Source organism: Micropterus dolomieu, linkage group LG14 (genome assembly GCF_021292245.1).
Source record: "Micropterus dolomieu isolate WLL.071019.BEF.003 ecotype Adirondacks linkage group LG14, ASM2129224v1, whole genome shotgun sequence".
Taxonomy (NCBI): Eukaryota; Metazoa; Chordata; class Actinopteri; order Centrarchiformes; family Centrarchidae; genus Micropterus; species Micropterus dolomieu.
This window is the reverse complement of record NC_060163.1, coordinates 2278272-2302318: the sequence shown is the minus strand read 5'-3', so window position 1 is coordinate 2302318 and position 24047 is coordinate 2278272. Positions and strand designations below refer to the sequence as shown.

General features: G+C 41.8%; 1 protein-coding gene and 1 long non-coding RNA gene across 2 annotated transcripts in view; one reads left to right on the top strand and one right to left on the bottom strand.

Moving 5' to 3' along the window:
• Window positions 1-24047, bottom strand: part of ryr2a (ryanodine receptor 2a (cardiac)) — a 195588-nt gene that overhangs the window by 104614 nt on the left and 66927 nt on the right. The window contains exons 11-34 of the mRNA XM_046068849.1: window positions 23665-23829; window positions 22857-22978; window positions 20612-20795; window positions 19735-19870; window positions 19367-19462; window positions 17610-17728; window positions 16868-17001; window positions 16370-16611; window positions 15900-16092; window positions 15348-15552; window positions 14872-14976; window positions 9796-9899; window positions 9485-9568; window positions 9128-9287; window positions 7614-7761; window positions 7303-7403; window positions 6901-7005; window positions 6599-6773; window positions 5869-6077; window positions 4834-5010; window positions 4434-4579; window positions 4203-4317; window positions 3640-3800; window positions 3362-3521 (exon numbers count right to left, since the gene is read on the bottom strand). Of these exons, the coding sequence (XP_045924805.1) occupies window positions 3362-3521; window positions 3640-3800; window positions 4203-4317; window positions 4434-4579; window positions 4834-5010; window positions 5869-6077; window positions 6599-6773; window positions 6901-7005; window positions 7303-7403; window positions 7614-7761; window positions 9128-9287; window positions 9485-9568; window positions 9796-9899; window positions 14872-14976; window positions 15348-15552; window positions 15900-16092; window positions 16370-16611; window positions 16868-17001; window positions 17610-17728; window positions 19367-19462; window positions 19735-19870; window positions 20612-20795; window positions 22857-22978; window positions 23665-23829 (3546 nt within the window). The remainder of the gene's footprint in view (window positions 1-3361; window positions 3522-3639; window positions 3801-4202; window positions 4318-4433; window positions 4580-4833; window positions 5011-5868; window positions 6078-6598; window positions 6774-6900; window positions 7006-7302; window positions 7404-7613; window positions 7762-9127; window positions 9288-9484; window positions 9569-9795; window positions 9900-14871; window positions 14977-15347; window positions 15553-15899; window positions 16093-16369; window positions 16612-16867; window positions 17002-17609; window positions 17729-19366; window positions 19463-19734; window positions 19871-20611; window positions 20796-22856; window positions 22979-23664; window positions 23830-24047) is intronic.
• Window positions 1815-5707, top strand: LOC123982897. Its single transcript, XR_006828081.1, has 4 exons — window positions 1815-2835; window positions 3672-3917; window positions 4247-4332; window positions 4501-5707. It is a non-coding gene; the product is annotated as an uncharacterized LOC123982897 (long non-coding RNA).

The following is a 24047-nucleotide window of genomic DNA, read 5'->3' as shown; positions in this document are numbered from 1 at the left end:
AGACTTAAACGACATGTCCTGATCAAAGATAACTCCAAGATTCCTCACAGTGGTGCTGGAGGCCAGGGCGATGCCATCCAGGGAAACTATATCTTTAGATAATGCGTCACGGAGGTGCTTAGGCCCCAGAGCAATAACTTCAGTTTTATCTGAGTTTAACATTAGAAAATTACAGGTCATCCAGGTTTTAACATCCTGAAGGCACATTTGAAGTTTAGCTAACTGATGAGTTTCATCTGGCTTGATCGATAGATATAACTGAGTATCATCTGCATAACAATGAAAGCTTATGGCAGGGGTATTCAATTAGATTTCAAAGAGGTCTAGTTAGAGAAAATTTCCTGAAGGAAAGGTCCGGAACATCAAAAACGACGAACTTGCGTTATCATTCAGTACTATAACCTATAGTTGTATCAACACATGTTTTTAGTCAACAACGGACTGTCAAATCAAATAATATTTCAGTCAGTTTTCACATCAAACTGGAGGGATAATAAATAATAACTATTCAAATAATAAATTCTAAATTTAAGTAAACTAAAGTGCCTAATTTTTAGAAAAAATGTAATAAAAAGTGTAGCTTGAAGTGATGAAGTGTAGTCTTAACCAATTTTATAATAAACACTCAACACATCATAACAAATGAACAGCTGTAATGCCTCCTTCTTCATTTCCTCTTACAGAGCTACCACTTTCCTACTTTCTGTTGTTCAGTGAGAAATGTGAGCTACAGCTAGCATATTGGAGATCTATGAGATATTCTGGTTTTGAACTGCCTGTGGGAGGAATGTACATGTAAAAATCTGTACATTCTTGATTAAAAGTCATGTGAAATCTCTTTTATCTTTCGTCTCCTCAATTCGGGTGTGTTTCCAAAACGTCTCTGGTGAATCACGCGGACTCGACTCGCAAGCCTCGGTATGCACAGATTTGATTGGCTGAGCAGCGTCACATGAGACGATTGGAGCACATGCGATTGGTCTGTGAGTTTCCTGGTCCTCTAAACCAGTACAGAAAAGCTGCTCGGGTTAAAATAGAAACGCTCCGTCACGAGGTAGTAAGTCTCAATAATAAATGGGCTGTAGGTCGGCGGTCCGGAGAGGACGGCGGCTGGGTCCGGATCCGGACCGCGGTCCGCCTATTAGTGACCTCTGGCCTAGGCTATAGGAAGATTGCCAGGACCCTGAAACTGAGCTGCAGCACGGTGGCCAAGACCATAAAGGGTTTCAACAGGACAGGTTCCACTCAGAACAGGTCTCGCCATGGTCGACCAAAGTTGAGTGCCCATGCTATGTTGTCTTTGGGCAATAGATGTATGAGTGCTGCCAGCATTGCTGCAGAGGTTGAAGGGGTGGCCAGACCTGTCGTCCCAGAAGGAAGCCTCTTCTAAACATGATGCACAAGAAAGCCCGCAAACAGTTTGCTGAAGACAAGCAGACTAAGGACATGGATCACTGGAACCATGTCCTGTGGTCTGATGAGACCAAGATAAACTTATTTGGTTCAGATGGTGTCAAGCGTGTGTGGCGGCAACCGGGTGAGGAGTACAAAGACAAGTGTGTCTTTCCTACATTCAAGCACGGTGGTGGGAGCATCATGGTCTGGGGCTGCATGAGTGCTGCCAGCACTGGGGAGCTACAGTTCATTGAGGGAACCATGAGTGCCAACATGTACTGTGACATACTGAAGCAGAGCATGATCCCCTCCCGTCTGAGACTGGGCTGCAGGGCAGTATTCCAACATGATAACGACCCCAAACACACCTCCAGGACAACCACTGCCTTGCTAAAGAAGCTGAGGGTAAAGGTGATGGACTGGCCAAGTTTGTCTCCAGACCTAAACCCTGTTGAGCATCTGTGGGGCATCCTCAAACGGAAGGTGGAGGAGTGCAAGGTCTCTAACACCCACCAGCTCCATGATGTCGTCATGGAGGAGTGGAAGAGGACTCCAGTGGCAACCTGTGAAGCTCTGGTGAACTCCTGACCTGCTCGGCCTGTTGGGTCGACCTCCGCGTCGTCCCCTGCACTGTCTGGGTTCCCCGTTGCCCTGCCTTCAGGCCGTCAGCCTGAGGTTCCCTGATGCCCTTGAGCTTCTCTGGCAGTCCACCAGAGAGTTTGATTTGAACTGTGTTTCCAATGATTTTTAGTTTTTGGATGTTTTTTGGTTTTCTGAGTTCCCTGGATCCCTCCTCCTGTCATCCCTCCACCCACCCTGGTTTGTGTTGTTTTGGACTTGTGTTTTTGATGACTTGTTTGACTTGTTTTTTTTTCTGGTGTTGGGATTGGGTTGTTTTTGGAACGCTGGGTGTCGTTCCTTGAGGAGGGATGCTGTCAGGGGTTTGGGTTTGTTGGTTGTGTCTGTTTCGGTGTTCATTCCCTGCCCTTGTGTTTGTTCTTCTGTGTACTATGTGTTACTTTGGTCATTTGTTTATTAGTCAGGGTCACTTATGAGTTCATTTAGTGTTTTCCAGTCTTGTTTTACTGTCTCTATGTTCTGTAGGTTTTTTGTTGGCGAGTTACTTTTGATGTCTGTGTTATGTTTCATTGTTTTAGTTTGTAGTTAGTCTGCCCTAGTGTCTCTTGTCTTGTTTTACTTCCTGCCTGTCCTTCATTGTCTTAGTGGTTTCACCTGTGTGTAATTAGTTTCTCACTCACCTGTGCATTTACTGTAAGTGGTTGTCTCTTTCAATCAGTGCCAGTTAATTTTGGATGTTGCTGTGGATGTTTCCCATGTTTCCAGTTTGGTGTTTGTTACTAGTGTTTCCAGTATCTCTGGTGTTTCTCGTGCCCTTGTGGTTTTGGTTATTTTCATTGGACTTTTGATTACTAACCACCTGTAAGTTTCACCTACTTGAGAATAAACCTCACCAACTATCCAGTTTCACCTCAGTGCATTTGGGTCCTAATCCCTGTTTCCAGCATTCAGCCCGAGAGGCAGAACGTAACACTTTGGGCCCAATTTAGACATTTTCACTTAGGGGTGTACTCACCCCTAAGTACTTTTGTTGCCAGCGTTACACAATCTCTGCACTCACTACTTTACATTTTGGCAAAGTGTAATTTCTTCAGTATTGTCACATGAAAAGATTTAATCAAATATTTACAAAAATGTGAGGGGTGGACTCGGTGGACTTTTGTTAGATACTGTATATAATTTAGAGCAGATATCTATGCTATAGCAGAAAAAAACACTCAACAACTGTTTCAGTCCAACTTTAAAATATATTGGAGAATAGGAGACTGTGATTTTAATATAGCTGGTCCCAGAATGTTACAGAGAGAGGGACTAATGCTAGAATGCAGGAGAAGGAAGAGAAAAGGATCATTAAAAGAATATGTTACACCATATTTCAAATACTTGCCTGGTAGTATGTGCTGAGTTCTTTGCCGTTGGCTGTGAAGGTCAGCAGTCCGTTTGTTGTGTCAACCAAACAGCCGATCTCTAAGCCATTGTTGGTCCTCCCCTGACCAGGACTGCTGCTCTCTCCGGCCCACACCATGTAACAGTTACTACGCTTGATACTGCAGAACACACACATGCACCATGTAACAGTTACTACACTCTATGTAATGTACTGTAACTACTCTCTCCCCAATCTAAAATGATACTAAGATGTGGGTTGGCTGCAACTTGACTAACCTCTCATGAACTTTACCCTTCTCATCTCCCAGGGTAACAGTGACAGTTCGGACCTTGTGCAGCTCAAAGCCTGGGTCGTGCTGATGGAAGTCAGAGGTTACCCACCCCACCCAAACACAGCTGGGCTCCTGACCAGGGAAGATCCGCACTGAGTAGTAGTGCTGCACAGAACGAGAGGTTCAATCCAGTCAAGTTTAATTGCATTGCCCTTGAATACAGTTACTTTCTCAAAGGGCTTTACAACTCCTGAAATATGTGGAATTAAGAACTTCTTTCAGGTGAAGGGGATACACATTATTTACTAAAAACCAGAGCAAATGACAGTTTAAATCAAATTTCATATTCGACTAATTTATGACTGAACTGTCCCACTTTTCACAGACCTGTAGACCTGCACCATGTGATAATTCTGTTTGTGTCATATTCAACGTATTCATTTCAGAAAAAGAAGAATTTTGTGAATCTTTAGCCTTACTTGCTCTCTTGGAGCTACTCTTCATTAGTAACATATATACTGCGTGTGAGTGTTTAGTCATTTTTAGTTTGTATGTGTATAATCTTACAGTAGAGGCTTGCATAAGGAATTCATATTCATCTCTGTCATCAGCCATCCCTTCCCCTGACAGACGGGCAGATGATGGACAGCTGTTGTCCGGCTTGTTTCTCTTCAACATGAACCTGGAAGATCATATGGTTAGTTTAGTACAAGAGAGCATGCATTGCATATACATAACAGATTCTATTTTAAACTGTTGAATCTTTAATGTTGATATAAAAGTAAACGGAGGTTCTACCGTTGTTTGAGCTTGGAGGGCTTCTCCTGGTTATAATCTTTGTGGTTGTTGAATTCATCTCTCTCAGGTCCATTGGGACCACTGTGACTATGAGAAGACTTCATCAGGACCTCAAAGTCTGACACAGTTTCAAAGTCCTCCAGCTCCTGCATAAACACACAGTGAACATACCACACACTTTCTCAGTCATATACCCAACCCTACTTTGTACACTAGCAGGTAATTGTGAAGCAGTAAATGGTAAAATGGTGAGCTTTCCTTTAATAGTTTTATGAACAATGTAAATAAGATGACATACATGTACAGAGATGTAAAGTATGCAGCTGAGTAAGGAAATTTAAGATAATGTGCAATGTGGATATGTGTTAAGTGCATGTCAGTGTGTTTGTGGTAGTGTTACCCTCTTAGGCGAGAAGAGGCTGTCACTAGGTGAGGATCTGGAGAAGGAGTCTGCACACTCTATGGGCATGCTCAGTCTGTAGAAGGTGATGTCAGTGTAACTGTTTTGTGAGCCAAATGACCTCTGGGTGACCCTTAGGCATGGACATGACTCCACTGTCCCATCTATCCTTGTCACCTGAAAAAGGAAAAAAAAGCAGAAACCATTAGTTCTGTCTGTACTGTCAGTTTAGCGTGTTCCAATCAGCTTGGATCACTTTTTTCAGTAGTTAATTGAACAGGTTTGTGGAAAAAAACATAAAAGATAAAACATGTTCTGAAAAGTGTCCAAAAATGTGGATTTCATTTCACTCCAAATCTCAGGCCAGTGCCTTTGAAGGCTCTACCAAAAATTACAGTGGTAAGGATTCTACTTACTACTACGATGATGTAGTTGCTTTTCTCACAGGGTTGGTTTATCCAGTAATTAACTTGACACATTTCCACAAATAGAGTTGCACAATAGTGTGAGTGACATATGGTTTCGCCTTGTAGCAGGACGGAGGGGCAAGTTAGTGGAGGTGAGTACTGTCAAATAAGCTGAGACCGCCACGCTCTTGTTATCAGGTCTCATGGGAGAAGACTGAAAATGTTTTCCTTTTTGAAACAACAAATCAGTGAGCAATGGAACTGTAAGGTACTTTCCACCTGAATTGCACAGCACTTACCAAACTATGAGCTGTAGAAATTCTTATGATGAACAGATGATTCTTGTAGTAAAATGTGATGTGATGAACTAATGTAAATTAGTAAAACAACTTATAGGTTTTTAGTGGCACCTTTAGATACCTCTATTCAATGCTTTACTCGTGCTACAGTAATGTAATGTTTTTCACTTTAAGTATCTTCATTTAGGGGCTTTTCTAAACAAATGTTAATATCTCCTACTGTGTGTGATTATTAGCGAATGAATCATCATATATATATAGTCCTGCCATGAATATTTCTCTAGATCTGCCCCTGTGGTCCTGAGTGTATTGCGGGTGACACCCCTCACCTCTATGTGTTGGTGGTTGGGGGGTACAGGTACAAACTGAGGCAGCCTCTTGCTGAGCCACATGGTGACATCCCGGTTCATGTTGACAGCGAACGGTTCATAACCTTCCTGCAGGCCGCAGATGGTGAAGTACTTTAGAGTGCTGACGTCTTTACCAAAGTTCATTCTTCCAACCTGACACACACCCAGACTGCACACTGGAATAAAACCTGGAGTCAGAGAGAAGAAAAGAAAAAAAGTTGAAGCTTTATGTGTATTACCACTTAATTTACCTCTTAACTATTATTAGAGGAACCATTTAATCAACCAATTGTGCAACTCAATATTCACCTAGTGAATTAAGAAATTGAAGAGATCTCTTCTGAAAATGTTATTAAGCACTAAGAAATAATTACATGTACCACAGCTGATTGCAGGCAGGGCAAATGTCCTTTCATGTTTGAAAATGTGCAGACATATCTCCCCATGGAGGCCAGGCTTACAGGGACAAAGTTGAGAGGTTTGTAAGCTTTTGTGAAGATAACTACTAACAAGCAGGTAGTGAGCTCCTTGTTCTATAATTACGACTCTTGTGTCAAAGGGTTTACAAGAGAACCCAGAAGATTTAAACTGTTCTTCAGTATGCCAGGGATCCTTTGATGATTTACTTTGTAATCCTCGTTATTATTCAAGGCTGAAAAGTAGTGTAGTGTTAAGACTTGGGTCTCCAGTTCAATAACACAGCACTGACCTTCAACAACTTCAAAGTCCTTGAAGGCCAGCTCAGATCCAGAGTCATCCAGAAGCACTTCTCCATTAAGTGTGAACATCATGGTGTGTTCGTTCAGATCCACCATGCAGCCCACCACGTCCCCCGTCTGCCAGGCACGCCCAAAGTGCTCATTACCCTGGTGCCAACGCTGGACCTAGGAAAGAAACACTTGCCCCATTTATGACTAATTTGGACATCATTTTAATAACAGTGCATTGTTCCACTGCAGTACCAAGAAACTGAACAACTGGGATGTGTAGAGCAAAGACAAATCCAGCCACCTTGAAGCCATCAAAGACAAAGGCCTGGTCGTCAGATCCCAGCTCCTGGTCTGGGAGGCATCCTGGCCTGGCCCAGCCTACCCTCATCTCTCCTGCTGTTATTACCTGGAGGAGAAGCAAGAACAGGTTAATATCCAGTTAAGGAACTGGCAGTGAAATCCAGTGTGATAACGTGGCAACAGCGGCACTCTGCAATCTGTTCAATATATGTAAATAAGTACATTCTGCTTGCTTGGTAGAGATAACAGTGAATAAAACAATACATACAGAACAGCAACAACATTAGTAAAAGTCTTCTTAGAATTTTCTTCTATAGAAAAGGCATCACAATAAGCTTTAAATTTGTATCTACCAACAGCTGATGTATTTCAGAGCGATACCGTCTGTTACCATGCATCTTACCTCCAGCTCAAAGTACCACTTCCCTGCATTAACACAGTAGGTTTTCTCTGCTCTGAAGATGCGGAACCTCTCAGCTGACATGTTGCTGGTGTCAGATTGAGCTGCTGGATGAGAGGGAGGCGGGGGGGTAAGCAATCTAATGAGGAATCTCATGGATACATAATAATGGAAATAATAACATCTTACATGTTGCACTGTTCAAAAAAAGGGTAGTAATTGTTCCCCCAAAAAATTATTATAAAAAATATTAAAACACCCCTAAAATGATAAGTCATTGAATGAAGTGATACAGTGGAGGGTAGGTATTGTACCATGGTCCTGGTCAGAAGCTTCCAGGTTGTATCCATATCCCAGCAGTGTCCTGACAGCCTCTCTCAAACTGTCTTTGTTGGACTTCTTGGTTCTCTCATCCAGCAGAGTGTAGGGGACCAGACGAGGGTTTCTACGATTTTTCACATCCTGAGAAGAGGTAGGGGACAGAAGAAGAAAAAGGTAATTAGGCTAACACTCTAGAATGCTGTGCTGGCCTGCTGCCAGTCCAGATCTGTCTCCTATTGAAAATGTATGGTGCATCATGACAAAAGAATCACACCACAGACTGCTGATCAGCTAACATTTTGTATCAAGAAAGAATGGACAAAAATACCAACTGCAAAACTGACCAAATTATTAGAAAGTGTTATTCAAGATAAAGCTGATGTAACACAATGATAAACATGACTCTGTGCCAACTTTTGTACAGTGTGTTGCAACGCATGACATTCTAACACTGTTTATATTTACAAAATACAATTTCGCTGGTCAGAGAAACTAGAAGTTTTCAATCAGAAGTAAAATACACTCAAATAAAATTCTAAATGTTTCATAAAAACGCTGCAATGAACAGCCAGTGTTTCGGTTTAACAAGTGTCCATGTAAACTGGCGACCGTCAGTCTATTGCGTCTGTGGTTGTCGTAGATACGACAGCTGTTGAAAACAGGTAGACAATATGTAGCCTTTACAAAAGTAAAGGTTCGTGTAAATGAACAAATCCTAGATTTTGATTTTTATTGCATTTTGGAAAATATCCTAACTTTTCTGAAAATGGGGTTTGTGTTTGGTTAATTTGCAGTTTAGAGTTGATTGTTTATTCCTTCCCGTAGGCTGGCTCTGTCTATATAAACCCTCTCTTTTGTACATTTGTTAGATTATTTATGTGAAGTTCAGTCCTCAGTTGCTTTTTGTTTAGTTGACCTCAACTACAGTTCGTTCGGGGTTTTTTACACCTGGTATCTGCTTGGTCCCTGACATGATGTATTAGCATGTTGTGTTTTTTTTTTTTTTTCAGGTTGAGGTGAGTGTCCTGCCATCCCATGACCCACACAGGATTATAACACTAGGGACTACAGCTGTAAAAAGTACATTTCCCTCTGAATTAAAGTGGAGTACATGTATAACAGTAAGCAGCATAACATGGAAGCAATCAAGTAATTTACAAGTACCATTTTCTTTGGTATCTTTCCACCACTGCAAGTATTTTTACATGATTAATGCTCTTTTATAATGACATTGAACTCTTTCACGTACATTATGAATTAACAGACACAAACATACTTAAGACAGCTAGGGATTGAAGGACAGCACCAAAGCAAACCACAGCTTTCATCCTGCTGTGTACACTTCACCAGTCCCCAGTCCAACACACAGGTCATCCAACCATCACACTACCCCTCAACAAGTGACATTCAAAGATACGTATACTGAAGGAAACACTAAATCACCACATCAACAAACACACACACTCACGCTGCCCAGTATTTAACAATGTGTGTCAGAGTCTTCTACCTGTTGGATGCCATAGGTCCAGCCCTGGCGGATGCGGTCTCTTGCCCAGACGTTGTGTGCATTCTCAGCCAGTTTGTCCACCATGGCTTCCTGGGTGGAGGTCAGTTTGATGTGACTCAGGTCCAGAGGAGCAGGTTTATAACCACTGGACAACTCATAGCTGCACAGACAAGGTTGAATCACTGAATTATTAGCTATCCAGCTGTTCAACAACCATGTTCTGGTCTAAGACCCCGTAGTGATCTAAATGTTCCACTGTCTCCATCACAGCATCATTGCATCATGTACGTATCATCCTGTACAAGTCCTTGTTGAGTAGTGCCATATTTTATTATACTGACGGTTAAGGTGACTTACGTTGACGACAGTTTCATGCTCTTGAATTTCTCTACTGCGTGTTCATCTGCTAGGCCAACATGGCAACCCAAGGCCAGGAGAGTCCTGCAACACACATGATCCAACACCTAATTTAGTGTTCAGGTGTTTTATACTGATCCATACATTTTACCATTACTGTAAATGTTAACTGCCTAGTCCATAGAAAGAAACTTGGAGTTTGCTAATGTTCAATATCAACTCATCATATGTCAGCAAGGCTTAATGGGGTCAAAGATAAATATTTGATCTAAACGTCATATCTCATGCTGCTCACTACACTGATGCATTACTTGAGAGTCTCCAGAGACATCTGCAAGTTGTAGCTTCGCTCTTGTTCAGGAAGCTTGGAGAACTCCACCAGACAGGGGTGCTGCCGCTTGTTATCATCTCGCACCTGAAACACACATAAAAAAGCAAAGGTCAGGACAGTAGGGAGGCCTGATGCTGGGCAAGCTTTGATCTCAGTATACAGAGAACCAAGGGAGGGAGTAGGGAAGAGACCACCAACATCCAGTGAGTACTAAATTGTTCCTAGCAATATTCTCAGACATTATAGCACTGCACTGACAGATGTGCTAAATGACACCTGATACAGGTAAAACATTAGTTTTGGTGCTGCTTGATGAAGCCTTTGATACTGTTGACCATAAAATACTTCTTAACAGAGCGGGTGGGATTATCTGGCACAGTCTTCAGTTGTTCACATTATATCGCAAAGGCAGATGCTGTTGTTGCCACTGGGAACCATAAATCTGAGCAGATCCCCATGACATGTGGAGTCCTTCAGGGTTCGATTCTTGGGACGCTATTATTCAACACATACATGCTGCCTCTAGGTCAAATCATACATGAAAATGACATAGCTTATCACAGCCACACAGACGACTTTAACAATGTGACAGTGGTCCCTTAGACTCACTACTATCAATACTTAGAAAAAGCAGGTAAATAGCTTGATGGAATTTCCTTCAGTTAAGACAGAAATCATCGAATCTGGAAACAAGCAAGACAGACTAAAAGACTTAAGAACAGGAGTAATTTTCTCAGCTTCATTCCTGAGAACTGAGCAAATTACTCCTGTTCTTAATACTTTACACGGGCTTCCTGTTACTTATAGAATAGATTTTAAAGTGCTGATGCTTGTTTATTAATCCCTCAATTATCTCGGGCCAAAATACTTCCTTGATCTTCTTGAAGAATACAAACTCAGCAGTCAACTGGTAGAATTTCGAGCCAGAACCATACAGGGTGAAGCTGCTTTTAGCTACTGTGCTATAGAAGCAACTTCCTAATGATCTCAAATTTGGCCAAACCCTAGCCACTTTCACATCTAAATGCAATTATACTTTGATTGACGGGTCTCTCTACTGCACTTTCATTTCCTTTGTTGCATTTAGGGCAACTTGCAACTTATTACTGCACTGTAACTGTATTTCTGGTCTATTCTATTTTAATTTTATTTTATGTATTTTATCTAATTTCATCTATTTTTTAATCTATGGTTAGGGTTATGATTGTGTTTTTAAATGTCATCCTAATGCTACTGTCTGCACTTCTCTGTGTATATTGTGCAGGCTGCTCCGCCCCACCCCTCCATCCCTCTCTCCCTCTTTATGGCTATCTCTCTCTCTCTCTCTTGCCCTTTCTCTCTCTCTCTCACCCCTCACTCTCATCTGCCTCACCGGTCGAGGCAGATGCCCGCCCACCCTGAGCCATGGTTCTGCTCGAGGTTTCTGCCTCTTAAAAGGAAGTTTTTCCTTGCCTGTGTCGGCTAGTGCTGCTCTTGGCGGGAACTGTAAATAATTTCACAGAGTACGGTCTAGACCTGCTCTTTTACGAAAAGCGCTCTGAGATGACTGTTGTTGTGATTTGGCGCTATATAAATAACATTGAATTGAATTTCAATTGCCTGTGTTAGAAATGTGCTGTATATCCCAGTGTCTGCCCTATTTGCTCACATCAGAAGAAGAATCAGAATCAGAAGGAGCTTTATGCCAAGTAGTGTTTAACACATATGAGGAATTTGCTTTGGTGATAAGGTGATACACGTAGACAAACATACAGTTGACATGAATAAATGTAGAAATATACAAGTTATATAAGAATAATAAAAGAATAGAGAAAAATAATAAAACTATTTGCAGAGAAGGAACAATGTTACATGTGCATAGAACAACAACAATTAACAATTAACAACAACTGTGTGCAATATGCCAGGTTTGTGAATGAATTCAAATGAAGAAAAATTTAAATGTGCAGAGACATTTGCGTTTTTGAAAGGGGGGAGTGTCAGTGGGGGACCCGGGCCTTGTTAATGAGGCTGCAGACAGGAAGAAGCTGTTGTGCTGTGGTGAGAGGTTTTGGTCCTGTTGGACCGCAGCCTCCTGCCAGAGGGGAGAGTCTGAAACAGTTTGTGTCCGGGGTGGGAGGGGTCAGCTGCAATCTTTCCTGCTCGCCTCAGAGTCCTTGAGGAGTACAGGTCCAGAAGAGAAGGAAGATTACAGCCAATCAGCTTCTCTGCAGAGCGAACATACTGCAGCCTGCCCTTGTCCCTGGCAGTGGCAGCAGCGTACCAGATGGTGATGGAGGAGGTGAGGATGGACAGCTGCCGCAGGAAGTACATCCTCTGCTGGGCCTTTCTGGTGATGGAGGTGATATTCAGCTCCCACACACAGGATGATGGAGGAGGGTGGGGCTGGGCTTTTCCTGAAGTCCACGACCATCTCCACGGTCTTCAGAGCGTTGAGCTCCAGACTGTTCTGGCTGCACCAGGTCACCAGATGGTCCATCTCCCACCTGTAGGCGGATTCATCCCCACCTGAGATGAGCCAATGAGGGTGGTGTCATCCGCAAACTTCAGGAGCTTGACAGACTGGTGACTGGAGATGCAGCTGTTGGTGTACAGGGAGAAGAGCAGAGGGGAAAGAACGCAGCCTTGAGGGGAACCGGTGCTGATGGTCCTGGAATCAGAGACATGTTTTCCCAGCTTCACGTGCTGCTTCCTGTCTGTCAGGAAGTCAGTGATCCACCTGCAGGTGGAGTCAGGCACGTTCAGCTGAGAGAGCTTTTCCTGCAGCAGGGCCGGGATGATGGTGTTAAAAGCAGATCTGAAGTCCACAAACAGGATCCTGGCATAGGTTCCTGGGGAGTCCAGGTGCTGGAGGATGTACTGCATCATCTACAGACCTGTTGGCTCTGTAGGCAAACTGCAGGGGGTCCAGGAGTGGGTCAGTGATGGATTTAAGGTAGGACAACAAAAGACGAGTCTGTAGTCATTTAGTCCTGTGCTCCTTGTTTTTTTGGGGACAGGGATGATGGTGGAGGCTTTGAAGCAGGCTGGCACATGGCATGACTCCAGTGAGATCATGCTGAATGTAAAGTGTTTTGCTCAATATTCATTTAGAATAGTTTTAATATCAGGAGGGACGCAGCTGCTTTGATATTACTGTGGGTGTGTAAAGTTTTTACTTCTCTCGCTTGCACACATGAGAAGAATCTCACTAATAACACAAAATCAATCAGTGTTTCATTATTGAAGTTATTTTCTTTTTTATAGCATAGGAGATACTAACAGAACAAGTGTAAAACTAGAGCCCGACCAATTTATCGTTTTGCAAATATTATCAGCCGATTTAAACGACCTGCAGATATCACTGCATCGGCGTTTATAACAGCCGATATTTAACACGTGCGCTGCAGCTCCTCTGTTAACAACACTGCAGCACTACAGATCAAAACATCAGTTGACCGCAGTCTTCCGGAGCTCCCTAGTTCCTTATATCGCTCACACTCACTGTTCACGGTGAGGTCAATTACAATTAAATAACAACAAACACAGCCCTTATCACTTCCCCTCTCCTGAAAACATTCATGCCAGACTTGCTAACCCTCCTGTTCACTGCACTGTCCCGGCCACAGCATTTTTCATGTTACAGTAGGAGGGTGCTGGAGGCTAACGTTACGCTGACAGATGTGATTTATTCTGAAACAGTGCGGCACTTCAAGTGAACGGTCCTCTCATTTCTCCGTAGTTCATTATTTCTAAATATTATTTAACATAACTTACAGCAGCTAACGCTGCCCGTTGCTAAATAAACCAAAAAGCCAATGCCCTGCTTATCAGTGGAGGAGCGCTAACGTTAATGAGCGATTAAACTATATTGTTTGATGTATTCTAAATATATCTGCGAGCTGCCTGTCTTTAGTTACAGTTGGCGTGTCAGAAATGATTAAACCAGTGCGGACTTGTGAATAAACGTGATCTGTAACGTTACAAGAATCTAACATAAGTTGACCAGATATCTGAAAACGAAAACCGGGGACATTTTGGTTTGGTGTTCAGTATGTCATAAAAAAAAAAAATGTTGTTAAATATGACGTAAAAGGGGGGACAATTGCGGTTTTATACTCAAATTTAACCCTCATGAATATACGGCTTCCTGCCTAACGAAGTTCTCTAACGTTACCTCTTCTTTTGAATGTGAAACGTTAGTGCTAAATCTTAAAGTTGCAGCTCTTCCATGTAGACAGTCATATAGTGTTAGATTAATTAAACAGCAGCGTTTCCTCTAGAAAGTTGTCATTGTGGCAGATTATATGTAAAGCAATAACTATTGCATGACAAAATACATATATATTTATAATTATTTGCCTATGTAGGAGAGCCCTGTTTATCATTATTATTATAGCAATGACATGATATGATATATGGTATTACTTGTAGTAGTAATGGCTGTAGTACTATATGGGTATTTTTTATAGTTTCTGTTTTCCTGGCCCCCACAACACACTATTTACTTTAATGTTCATTAGTAGTAGTACTCCATAATATAACAAATCACATTTTCTTTTTTTATTCTGTAGTTTTATTAATACTCTTATTCATCAAAACCTTCATATTTTGTTGTACTTTTGTTCAAAGTACTATTTATAAAAATAAAAAGTTTCTTTTTATACTGCATTATGTCATGGTATCTTGGTAAGGTCTCAACATAACAAAATTTTAGGGATAATCGATATATCCCTAAAATATATCGATATAACTGCTATCGGATTTTAAAAATCTCAAATATCGAAAATGGTATCACACATAAAAATCCCATATCGATCGGGCTCTATGTAAAACGGCTCTTAATCATTAGAACCGGACCGCCATTTAATATCTTTGCTGCATCCTTTAAAAATGATCTGTAGGCATTCAGTTCAGACTTGTGATTGTTGTCATGCCTTCCATATAAAAATGACTCAGGTGCTTATTCAAAAATGAGACTCGCCTGTTAAATTGCCATTAGATGTATGTAAAGAAGAGCACGTGTGGGGCTTATAATCAGTGTTTCATGTTTAGTATTGAGCTGTCTGATACTCACTGCACCGTAGGTCCAGCCCAGTTCTATCTTGTTCATCACCCACAGTTCATGGATGTTTTCTGCAAGCTTCTCCCTGATCCTCTCCAAGTGAGGTGGCAGCACAATCTACACACACACACACACACAAACACACACAAGCAATTTATTTAAATCACATAGGACATAACTCTTCTGTTGCCTACAGTCTGCCTCTACCTGTTTTGATCGACAGAAAAAGACAATGAACATTAGCAAGAAATAAAACATTCACTGGGAAAAGTATCATTAAAACAGAAAGGACATCGTGACACTGAAAATTAAACTACTGTTGTAGTTCTGTTGTTGTAGCAATTATAATAAAGTAATGAAATAATTAAACATGTATTGGTTTATTTCACAGCCTAATGGTTGTATATTGTGTCTATATTTATTTCTATAATTTAGCTCATAATGTTTTAATATAGAACACTCTGGGTCTCCCTGACAGTGGTCTGTACCTGGCTGGTGTCCACAGGTGTAGGGGTGAACGCTGCCTGGCTCATGGTGACGGTGGGTCCCAGTAGGTCTTTGGCTGCTGTCTGGTCCTGACTGTGCTCCAGTTTCAGCTTCTCCCTGGGCAACACCGCCTCATAGCAAGGAGCGTAACCCGGAGGAGGGAGGAACTTAAACTCCCCATGACGACCCCCCAGGAGGAAACGAACCCTGCAGTATGACAGAGGACATGAGAAGAAATCAAGGAGGAGTTAACAGGGTATGCTTTCAACATGGAACATGTGTTTATTTACTTCACCAAATGTCAAAGGAAGAAGGCCGTACAAGCAGGTCCTGATTATTATGCATAGTGTAACTTGTAATACAAAATGCCTTTGTGAGGTCTTGGCTCTCACAGTGTAAAAGCTGACAGTGTTGTTCTGCAGAAAAATCTGACGGTCACTTACAGACACGGTTATGGCTATGTATTTGATGGTCAGACAATATATACTCAATAGTCCTCTGACATAAGGGGAAAAGACAATAACTGCGTCTGCTGTTTTCAGTGAAGCACTGACTTGACTCCGGCAGAGAAACTGGCCACGGGGAAGAACAGGCCATCAGAGTTGAAGTTCTCAAACATGCCCTGGACCGGTTGGCCATTGATCCTGAAGGAGATACTGGGAACACTGAGGTCCAGGCAGCAGCTCACCACGTCCTCTGCTCTCAGAAGATGCTGATTGGGTGAGCTGACAGTCCGGGCAATGCAGCCTGTAGACAGAGATTTAGTTTGCTTTGAGTTTAACTTTTAGTCTGGAACTTGTGAACATGTGGATTTTCTAATAATCAGAAATGAATACCATCAAAGCACATGCAGGGAATGGTTTTCACGGTATATTGTCTTGTTATTTGAAAATACATACAAATACTATGCAGAAAGATGTTAAAATATTATAAAGCTGGTTATTGTATAGATTACCAGCCGTATCTACAGTAGTTCTACTACCAAAACTATCTTGCTCTACACACACACATGCATACACTTTACCTGACCAGAGATGGAGGCCATCAAAGCCGTATGAGTAGAGGTCATCACCCACCCCGTTGCCTCCCCACCCCTCTCCCCCGCTGGGGTATGGCGCGTAGCCACTGGTGTTGGCCCAGCCCACCCTGAGGTGAGTGGCCTCTGCTGTGACGAATGGCAGCGCCTGATCCACAATCAGCTCATAGTACCACTTCCTGTACTGAGCGGAGCCGTCGCTGACTCCTAGGAAGATGTTGGGACGCATGCTGTTGGAAAGACGAAGCGGGGGAGAGACTGTCAATGCTCAGTCTGAAATAAAGTCTGTTATCAACTTCTGGTAGGTTAAAATGACAACGTCTGTGCATTCTGGAAGATACAAAAGTATTTTTCCATGCTGTGAACACCACAGAATCACATTAAATGTGTGTGTGTGTGTGTGTGTGTGTGTGTGTGTGTGTGTGTGTGTGTGTGTGTGTGTGTGTGTGTGTGTGTGTGTGTGTGTGTGTGTGTGTGTGTGTATACCTGCTTACGTGGTTGATCAGGCGGGTCTGCAGTAACAGATCTCTTCCTGGCAGCAGGTTGTCACAGATCAGGTGCTGGTTGGAGCGCACTGCAACGCCGTGACACACACACAGCGAACACAACACATCTAGAACCTAGAACGTTACACACACACCAGAAAATACGTCAGCGTTAAATCATTGTTACAGTATGGGGGGAGCAATGGGACAGTGGATAAGACACATGCCTCTGGTGTGAATCCCACTGTGAGACATCCACCAATGTGTCCCTGAGAAAGACACTTCACCCCTAGTTGCTCCAGAGGCGTGCGACCTCTGACATTTATAGCAATTGTAAGTTGCTTTGGGAAAAAGCGTCAGCTAAATGAGTAAATGTATAAGACTTGCATATAAACACCTATTGGCCTGCAGGCTGAACAGCAGGATTCATGATTGATTTGGAGACTTTGTTTGCTCAGTGAGTGCCCTCTAGGAATTTATGACAATGTATTCCATGTCAAAGGAATTTAAAACAAAGAGAAGTGTGCCTCTGCTTGTTCTTCCTCAGCTGTCCTCAAATGTCAGGTTCTGCCCACAGATTCCAAGATGCCTTTTCATCCCACACACAAATATTCATTCATTCATTATTTACACAAAACTTTGATGCCTATTTAAATTGTATAATGGAAGCTTGTACATGTGTGTGAAAGATATACTGTACATCTGTCTATGTATGTCTATAAGAATAAAATAAGTGCCTGTACCTTGTGGTTGCGTCCATGCTTGTCCAGCAGAGATATAATGGATTTGATGTGTCCCTCTTTGATTATATTCAGTGCCTCAGGACTCTCCACCAGCACACAGTGAAGCACCTCTAGTATACCTACAAATACAAAATATGTATAGTAAGAATGATTACATATGTACAGTCATTCAAAACCAGAGGCCGTATTCACAAATCATCCTAAGGCTTAAAGTAGCTAACTCGTGGAGTTAGGAAAGAGTAATTCACAAAGCATTTCAGTGCTAAAAGTATAGCTCTTCAGTATGAGAGATGTTAGAGGACGTCCAGAGGACTCCTGAGTCCCTGAGACCTGGCCACAATCAATCAAAATTAAAATTCAATTATAATAGACTTTTAAAAGAAAGCATTTAGAGGCAAGAGAGTTGATCGAAACATGACAGCAGCAGCAAGGTCTACCAACTCCGCACCACTGTGACTCTGGAAAATTACAGTTTGCAGCACTGAGGAACTTGGAATATGCTGTCAGAATTATGCATTAAAATAAAACTGTGATCATCCTACCCCACCTCCTGTTTTATTTCATATTCACTGACACAGACCAGTCACCTGCCAACCGGTCAACTCCAAGCGCTGTGGACATGTTCACTCACGATGTCAACCATAACAACAGGGTCAACTTAAGCATTCTCTTCTTCTACACCACCTTTACTGTCTGTACCTCTGTGTGTATATTGTGTAGGCTGCCTTCCTCCCCTCTCTCTCTCCTTACATCCCTCTCTTTTTCTCTCTGTTCCTCTCCTGCTCTCTCTCTTTCTCTCTCTCTCTCTCTCCCTCTCTCCCCTTCACCCCAACCGGTCGAGGCAGATGGCCGCCCACCCTGAGCCATGGTTCTGCTCGAGGTTTCTGCCTCTTAAAGGAAGTTTTTCCTTGCCTCTGTCTCCTAGTGCTGCTCTTGGCGGGAACTGTTGGGCTTCTGTAAATAACATCACAGAGTACGGTCTAGACCTGCTCTTTTATGAAAAGCGCTGTGAGATAACTGTTGTTGTGATTTGGCGCTATATAAATAAAATTGAATTGAACTGAATTGAAATTCTTTTGTGAAAGTTGATCTCGGCAGCTTTGCTTCTAAGGTGAAACTTTTATCTGGGAACTTTAGTGCCTTTCAGGAGGATTCCTAGTGGTAATATGACCACGTGGACAACAATGTCAGCCCAGAAACATGTTATTAAAATGCCAAGGATATTATGTACACACATACTGTACATATAATGTTAAACGTTGACTTTTTCTTTGTGAAATATTTCCAACACAATACATATATAAAGAAATAAACACAGTAACACAGTAATGTGTGGAGTCAGAAAACCACATTTATTTGTTTTGTGGAGTAATTTATTAAACCATGTTATATTATTAACAGTAGATGCCAGTCTAGATGTGGAACTGTTGTAGGTTGTAGCTTCACTACAGTTTCAAAGTAGCTTCCCCCACACTGGTAAATGTCAAATTTTAGTTTGGGTCAGCAAGTTTACTTACAAGCAAAACTAATTAATTCATTAAGAAGGATAGTTTATGATTAGTTCATTTGTTTCTGCAGTTTTTAAATTGTCAAATAATTACCATCAAATGCCCAGCTTTCTTTCACCTGCTGCTGTGCCAACAGAGATGATAAAATGAAAAGCCTCTGATTTCAACATTATCACTTTCTGATGATCCAGTGGTAATCAGTGATCATTTGCATATTGTGGACATCTTGTTAAAGACAAGCTGACCTACCAGAGGAGGCCTCCAGTCGCTCCAGTCTGCTAATGAGCCAGTCTAACGACCCGGAAAACTGAGCACAGTTCTTTCTGTTTCCTCTGATCAGGGCAGCTGGGAGGAGACAGGGCAGGACAGTGGACAGGGAAGGAGGGGTGAGACATGACGTAAGAGGTTATGATGGCAACCCACAAAACTCTAGCAACAGCTTTTTTCACTATTTCCACATCTGTGTTGATCTTGAAGAGTCTCAGACTGCTGCACTTAGTCTTTTAACCTATATTTTCATCACTTGGTATTTCTGTTACTCCCTTTGTAAAATCAGTTTTAAGATAATACAGTTTGTTGTAATCATATCATTTCTGTGTGCGTTTCCGTGTGTATACCTAGTAGTTGGTAGAGGGAGTTGAGTATGGAGCTCCAGGCCTCTCCTGCCTCCCTTCCTATTGCCTCAGCAAAATGAGCTGCACTGCTGTAGACGTGAAGACGATCGATACACTCCAGCACCAGGCTGATCATCCCCTACAGACACAGAGGTTGTTGGTTTTTAATGCTTTATTCAGCTGGATTCAGATAATAATAACCACATTTTGTTAGTTGGCTTAATTCGGGTAACAGGTGAGGTATGGGTCATACACAGGTCACGCTCTTAGACATAGCTCTTTGCCTCTCTGTCTCTCTCCCTCCAGGGTGATGACAGGGGGGCAGTGTAGTTCAGGCTCAAGGCTAGCAGATATTTTTTTCTTGGAGTCTTGAATGTTGATTTTCACAACACAAATGAAGTGGACAAGAGAGAGATAGCGGTTCAATATGTTAACACTGCCCTGCTGATAAAGCAGATAAAGAAGGTTCAGAATTGTGACTCTGCAGGAACAAACCTCAGAGAGAAAGGCTTAATTCTAACTCTGTAAAGGCCACACCTACTCTACATGTTTATGTAAACTGCAAACAGCATCCGTGTATGCATTATCACAGTAAAATGGAACGTTAAAAACACACAGATAACACTTAATCACAGATGTGTGTCATTACATGACTTTCTCTTGAATGTCCATGAGGGACTGAATATGTTGGCATAAAACTTAGTGAATGACAAATGAGTAACATTTAGTTATTTATTTATTTGTTACATTATAAATCAGATTCTGAAAGTGAAATCCAACGTCATACTCATGGGTATTTAGATAGCATGAGCCAAATGCGTATGCGCACACATACACACACACACACACACACACACAGTCACAGGCAGACGTTTCCAACCTCTTCCTGAAAGAGGTTCTGCCGGTTCTTCAGAGCTCTCAGTCGGTTCTGCTTGTCTTCATGCTCCAGGTGATCGCCGGGTGGTTGAAAGTAGCCAATCAGATCCTGCAGACTCAGACTGACCGAATCGATTGGCAGATCTAGAGTGGAACTCTTTCCCTTTTCCCTTAGTGTGTCCAGACCCCTGGAGCATATGGAGTAGAAGAAATCAATCACTGTCTTCATAATGTGATCTGTTCCCATGTTCCTCTTCTGATCGTTGCTGCTGTAGTGCAGCTGATCCAACCTTCAAGTACTGATTGTACCGACTGACAACTAAAATGTATGTGAATTAGAATTTGCTCTTTAGTTGCAAGCTAATTTACATGCAAAGGTTTTGTTAGTCAATGTCCACTTTACGCTGTCGGAATAACACAGCATTTGATTTCAGTTTGAGTTTTGAGTTTCTGTTGAGCATGCCAATGCCTTCAGGCTGCTGGCTCTCACTTTGTTTACTTTGTTGCTTGTGAGTGGTTTGTCAGTTTGAGCTGATTGTTTATGCACTCCTCCCTGCTGCTCTCCACTGGTTTGATATATGGATGTGATGATTCTGCAGTCCAAACTAATGTGTGGGGCCTAATGTTTAAGACACAGCTGCGTCAATTCAAACGTCTTGTAAATAGGCCAAAAGACAGGAATGGACAGATTCACGCATCCACCTCTCTACTGGCAGCGTCAAGTGTCTAGAGAGTTTAAGACATCTTAACTCACAGAAATGTGGGCTCAGCCCTGTTACTGAATAATTTGTTTTTCATATTTTACCACCAAAGAAATGAAAAGAGTGACTACATGCGACTGAGTCCTCTGACATGAACATGTCACTAGAGAAATCTTTTGCAAAACATCTCCGGACTACTGGAGTAAATGTGTCAATCATTTTATTCTTTTCTTTTCAAAACAGGCTGCAGTGCAATATTAGTGACACTCAGCAAAACCAGTTCCTCATATATTAGAAAAGAGGGTTTAAAACTAAATCACAAACATATTGCCTCATAAAAAAACTAACAATAGAGTAGGGCCTTAAGCAAAGCCAAACTTAATCAAAGGTCATAGATCGAAACAGAGAGGTCTAATGACTTTCCTGAAGGGGAAAGGCTTTATTTGTTATGTGATTTAGATGAAATTAAAGACAAAGTCCATTTCATGTTTTATTGCTCATTATATGGTGCTGTTTATTATGGACAAAAGGTGACCTTTTTTTGTGAGAGTTTTAGTGGGAGTTTGGGACAGGGAGTTCTTTGTTTGCTACATGATGTCATGTAAGAAATGCTGTTGATTTCTGTTTTTTCACATCTGCCATGGCTGGACGATCAACAATATTGTCCTGCATGGAGACCGGGCTAAACTGTGTGCTTGCTACACACACCGGAAGTGGCTGTTGACTTTACACTGGAATACAGCTGCTTGTTGCTTTACAAATGGTACGTGGTGTAGTGTTCTTCCCACTCTGCAGAATCCTGCCACATGTAGACTAACGGAAACACTTCTCAAATTAAAGGACGATGTGCTTTTGCTGCAGCAGTTCCTAAACTGTGGAACGATCTACCTCTGCACATTAGACAGGCATCTTCACTGTCTTTTTTTAAGTCTCCCACCCACCTCTTTTCCCTGGCCTTTGATAACTGAAATTGACATTTCTTGTTATGGTTGTATTGATTTTATTGTTTTATTGTATGGTTGTTATTGTTTTTATTTGTATTTTATGGGTTGTGTGAGCTTTGTATTTTGTGTCTTTTATGTATTCCTTTATTGTTTTACTGTACAGCACTTTGTGTCCACTTTGGATTTTTAAAGTGCTCTATAAATAAATTTTGATTGATTGATTTTGTTTGGTTTTGTTTTGGTGGGTTAGTATCTCTATATTTCCTTGAGGTTTCAAGAATCAAGAATCATCTTGTTCTCAGTTGAATTTCTTACAGCTGCTTGGATTAATTGCGGAGAACTTTTTTTCAGAACTGCATTACTACAGTATTTGCTGCAATAAACCCCTTTTAATCACAGGATGTCACTTTAACTTTGCAGATTATGCTGCTGCTGGTGTTAAATCAAACCTGACACACAGTGCAGCCGCGTCCTTTACTGGTGTCTTATTACCATACTTTTCTGTGGAACCTACTGCTTTCTCAGTTATGTATGTGTATTACATATCTGTGTGTGTGTGTGTGTGTGTGTGTGTGTGTGTGTGTGTGTGTATGTAGTAATCCACCTGATGAAGAGGTTGAACAGAAAGACCGTACTGCGGATGACTCTGGCAGTGCGACTCTCCTCATGTTGTGACCGAGACAGTGTCAGCCCATCATCCATGTGACCCTCATGGTGCATGATGGCCTGAAAGAAGAAGTGAGCTTTTGAAAACACCGACATGTAATCCCAAGATCCCACTGAATTAATTATATTTTATCAAACATTTCCAAAACACAGTAGGAAGGAATAGTCTCTTGCTAGACTATTATGTAAAATCTGAGCTGTCTTAGGTCAAAAAGTGGAGCAGTGACGGAGCGAGTATCCAGGACCCCTGTGGTCGATGTCAAATAGGAAATTAGTTCCCATTGTGTCAATCTACCACAATATCAAGATTTAAATTTACAGTCATACTGGCTGTTTTCTGACTGTTGTTTTAATTTTGGCTTAAGAGAGTGGCTTACAGCAGAAGAAATGTAATCATCAAAGCTGTTTTTTCTTTTGTTTGTCTGTCAAAAGTCTGTCAAAATTTCACATTTTGCAATAATACAATGGTAGACACTACGTACATCTTCCTCCCTTAACTTCCTGACATTACCTCCATTCATAAGTCTTCTTTATTTCCAGTGTTAATTCTTTACCATATAAGAAGTATTGGAAAAACCTTCAAAGCTTCTTAGTGTCTTGTCGCACGCATGGACCTGAAGTTTACGCTAATGTTACGAAGGGGTCATAAGATGAAGCAACCCCAACATGGACAGCAGTCACAAGAAAGGAGACAGGGGAGACACAAAGTTGTAAAAGGTGCAGTTTGGCTTAAAGAAGTAAGGTACCTTTCTCTGCACTCCACCCATGCGTGCACACTTAGCATCGACAGCCTGGTATGTAAGCCACAGGCAGGTGTCAACATGTTGGATGTAACACACAGAGTCGCCATACTTAATGTCAGGAACACCCATCCCATCCACCTCCTTCTTCACACCGGGGTCCAACTTTTCCTGAAGGAGAGAGAAAAGGAGAACACAAGTGAGTACACCACTTACACTTTAGTAAATATTTGATTAGAATTTTTCATGTGACAACACTGAAGTAATGACACTTTGCTACAGTGTAAAGTAGTGAGTATACAGCTTGTATAACAGCATGCACGTGCAGAGAGGGGTGCAATGGGTGCTTGAGCACCTGCCCTTTTGCCCTTTGATGCCCAAGTGCCCTT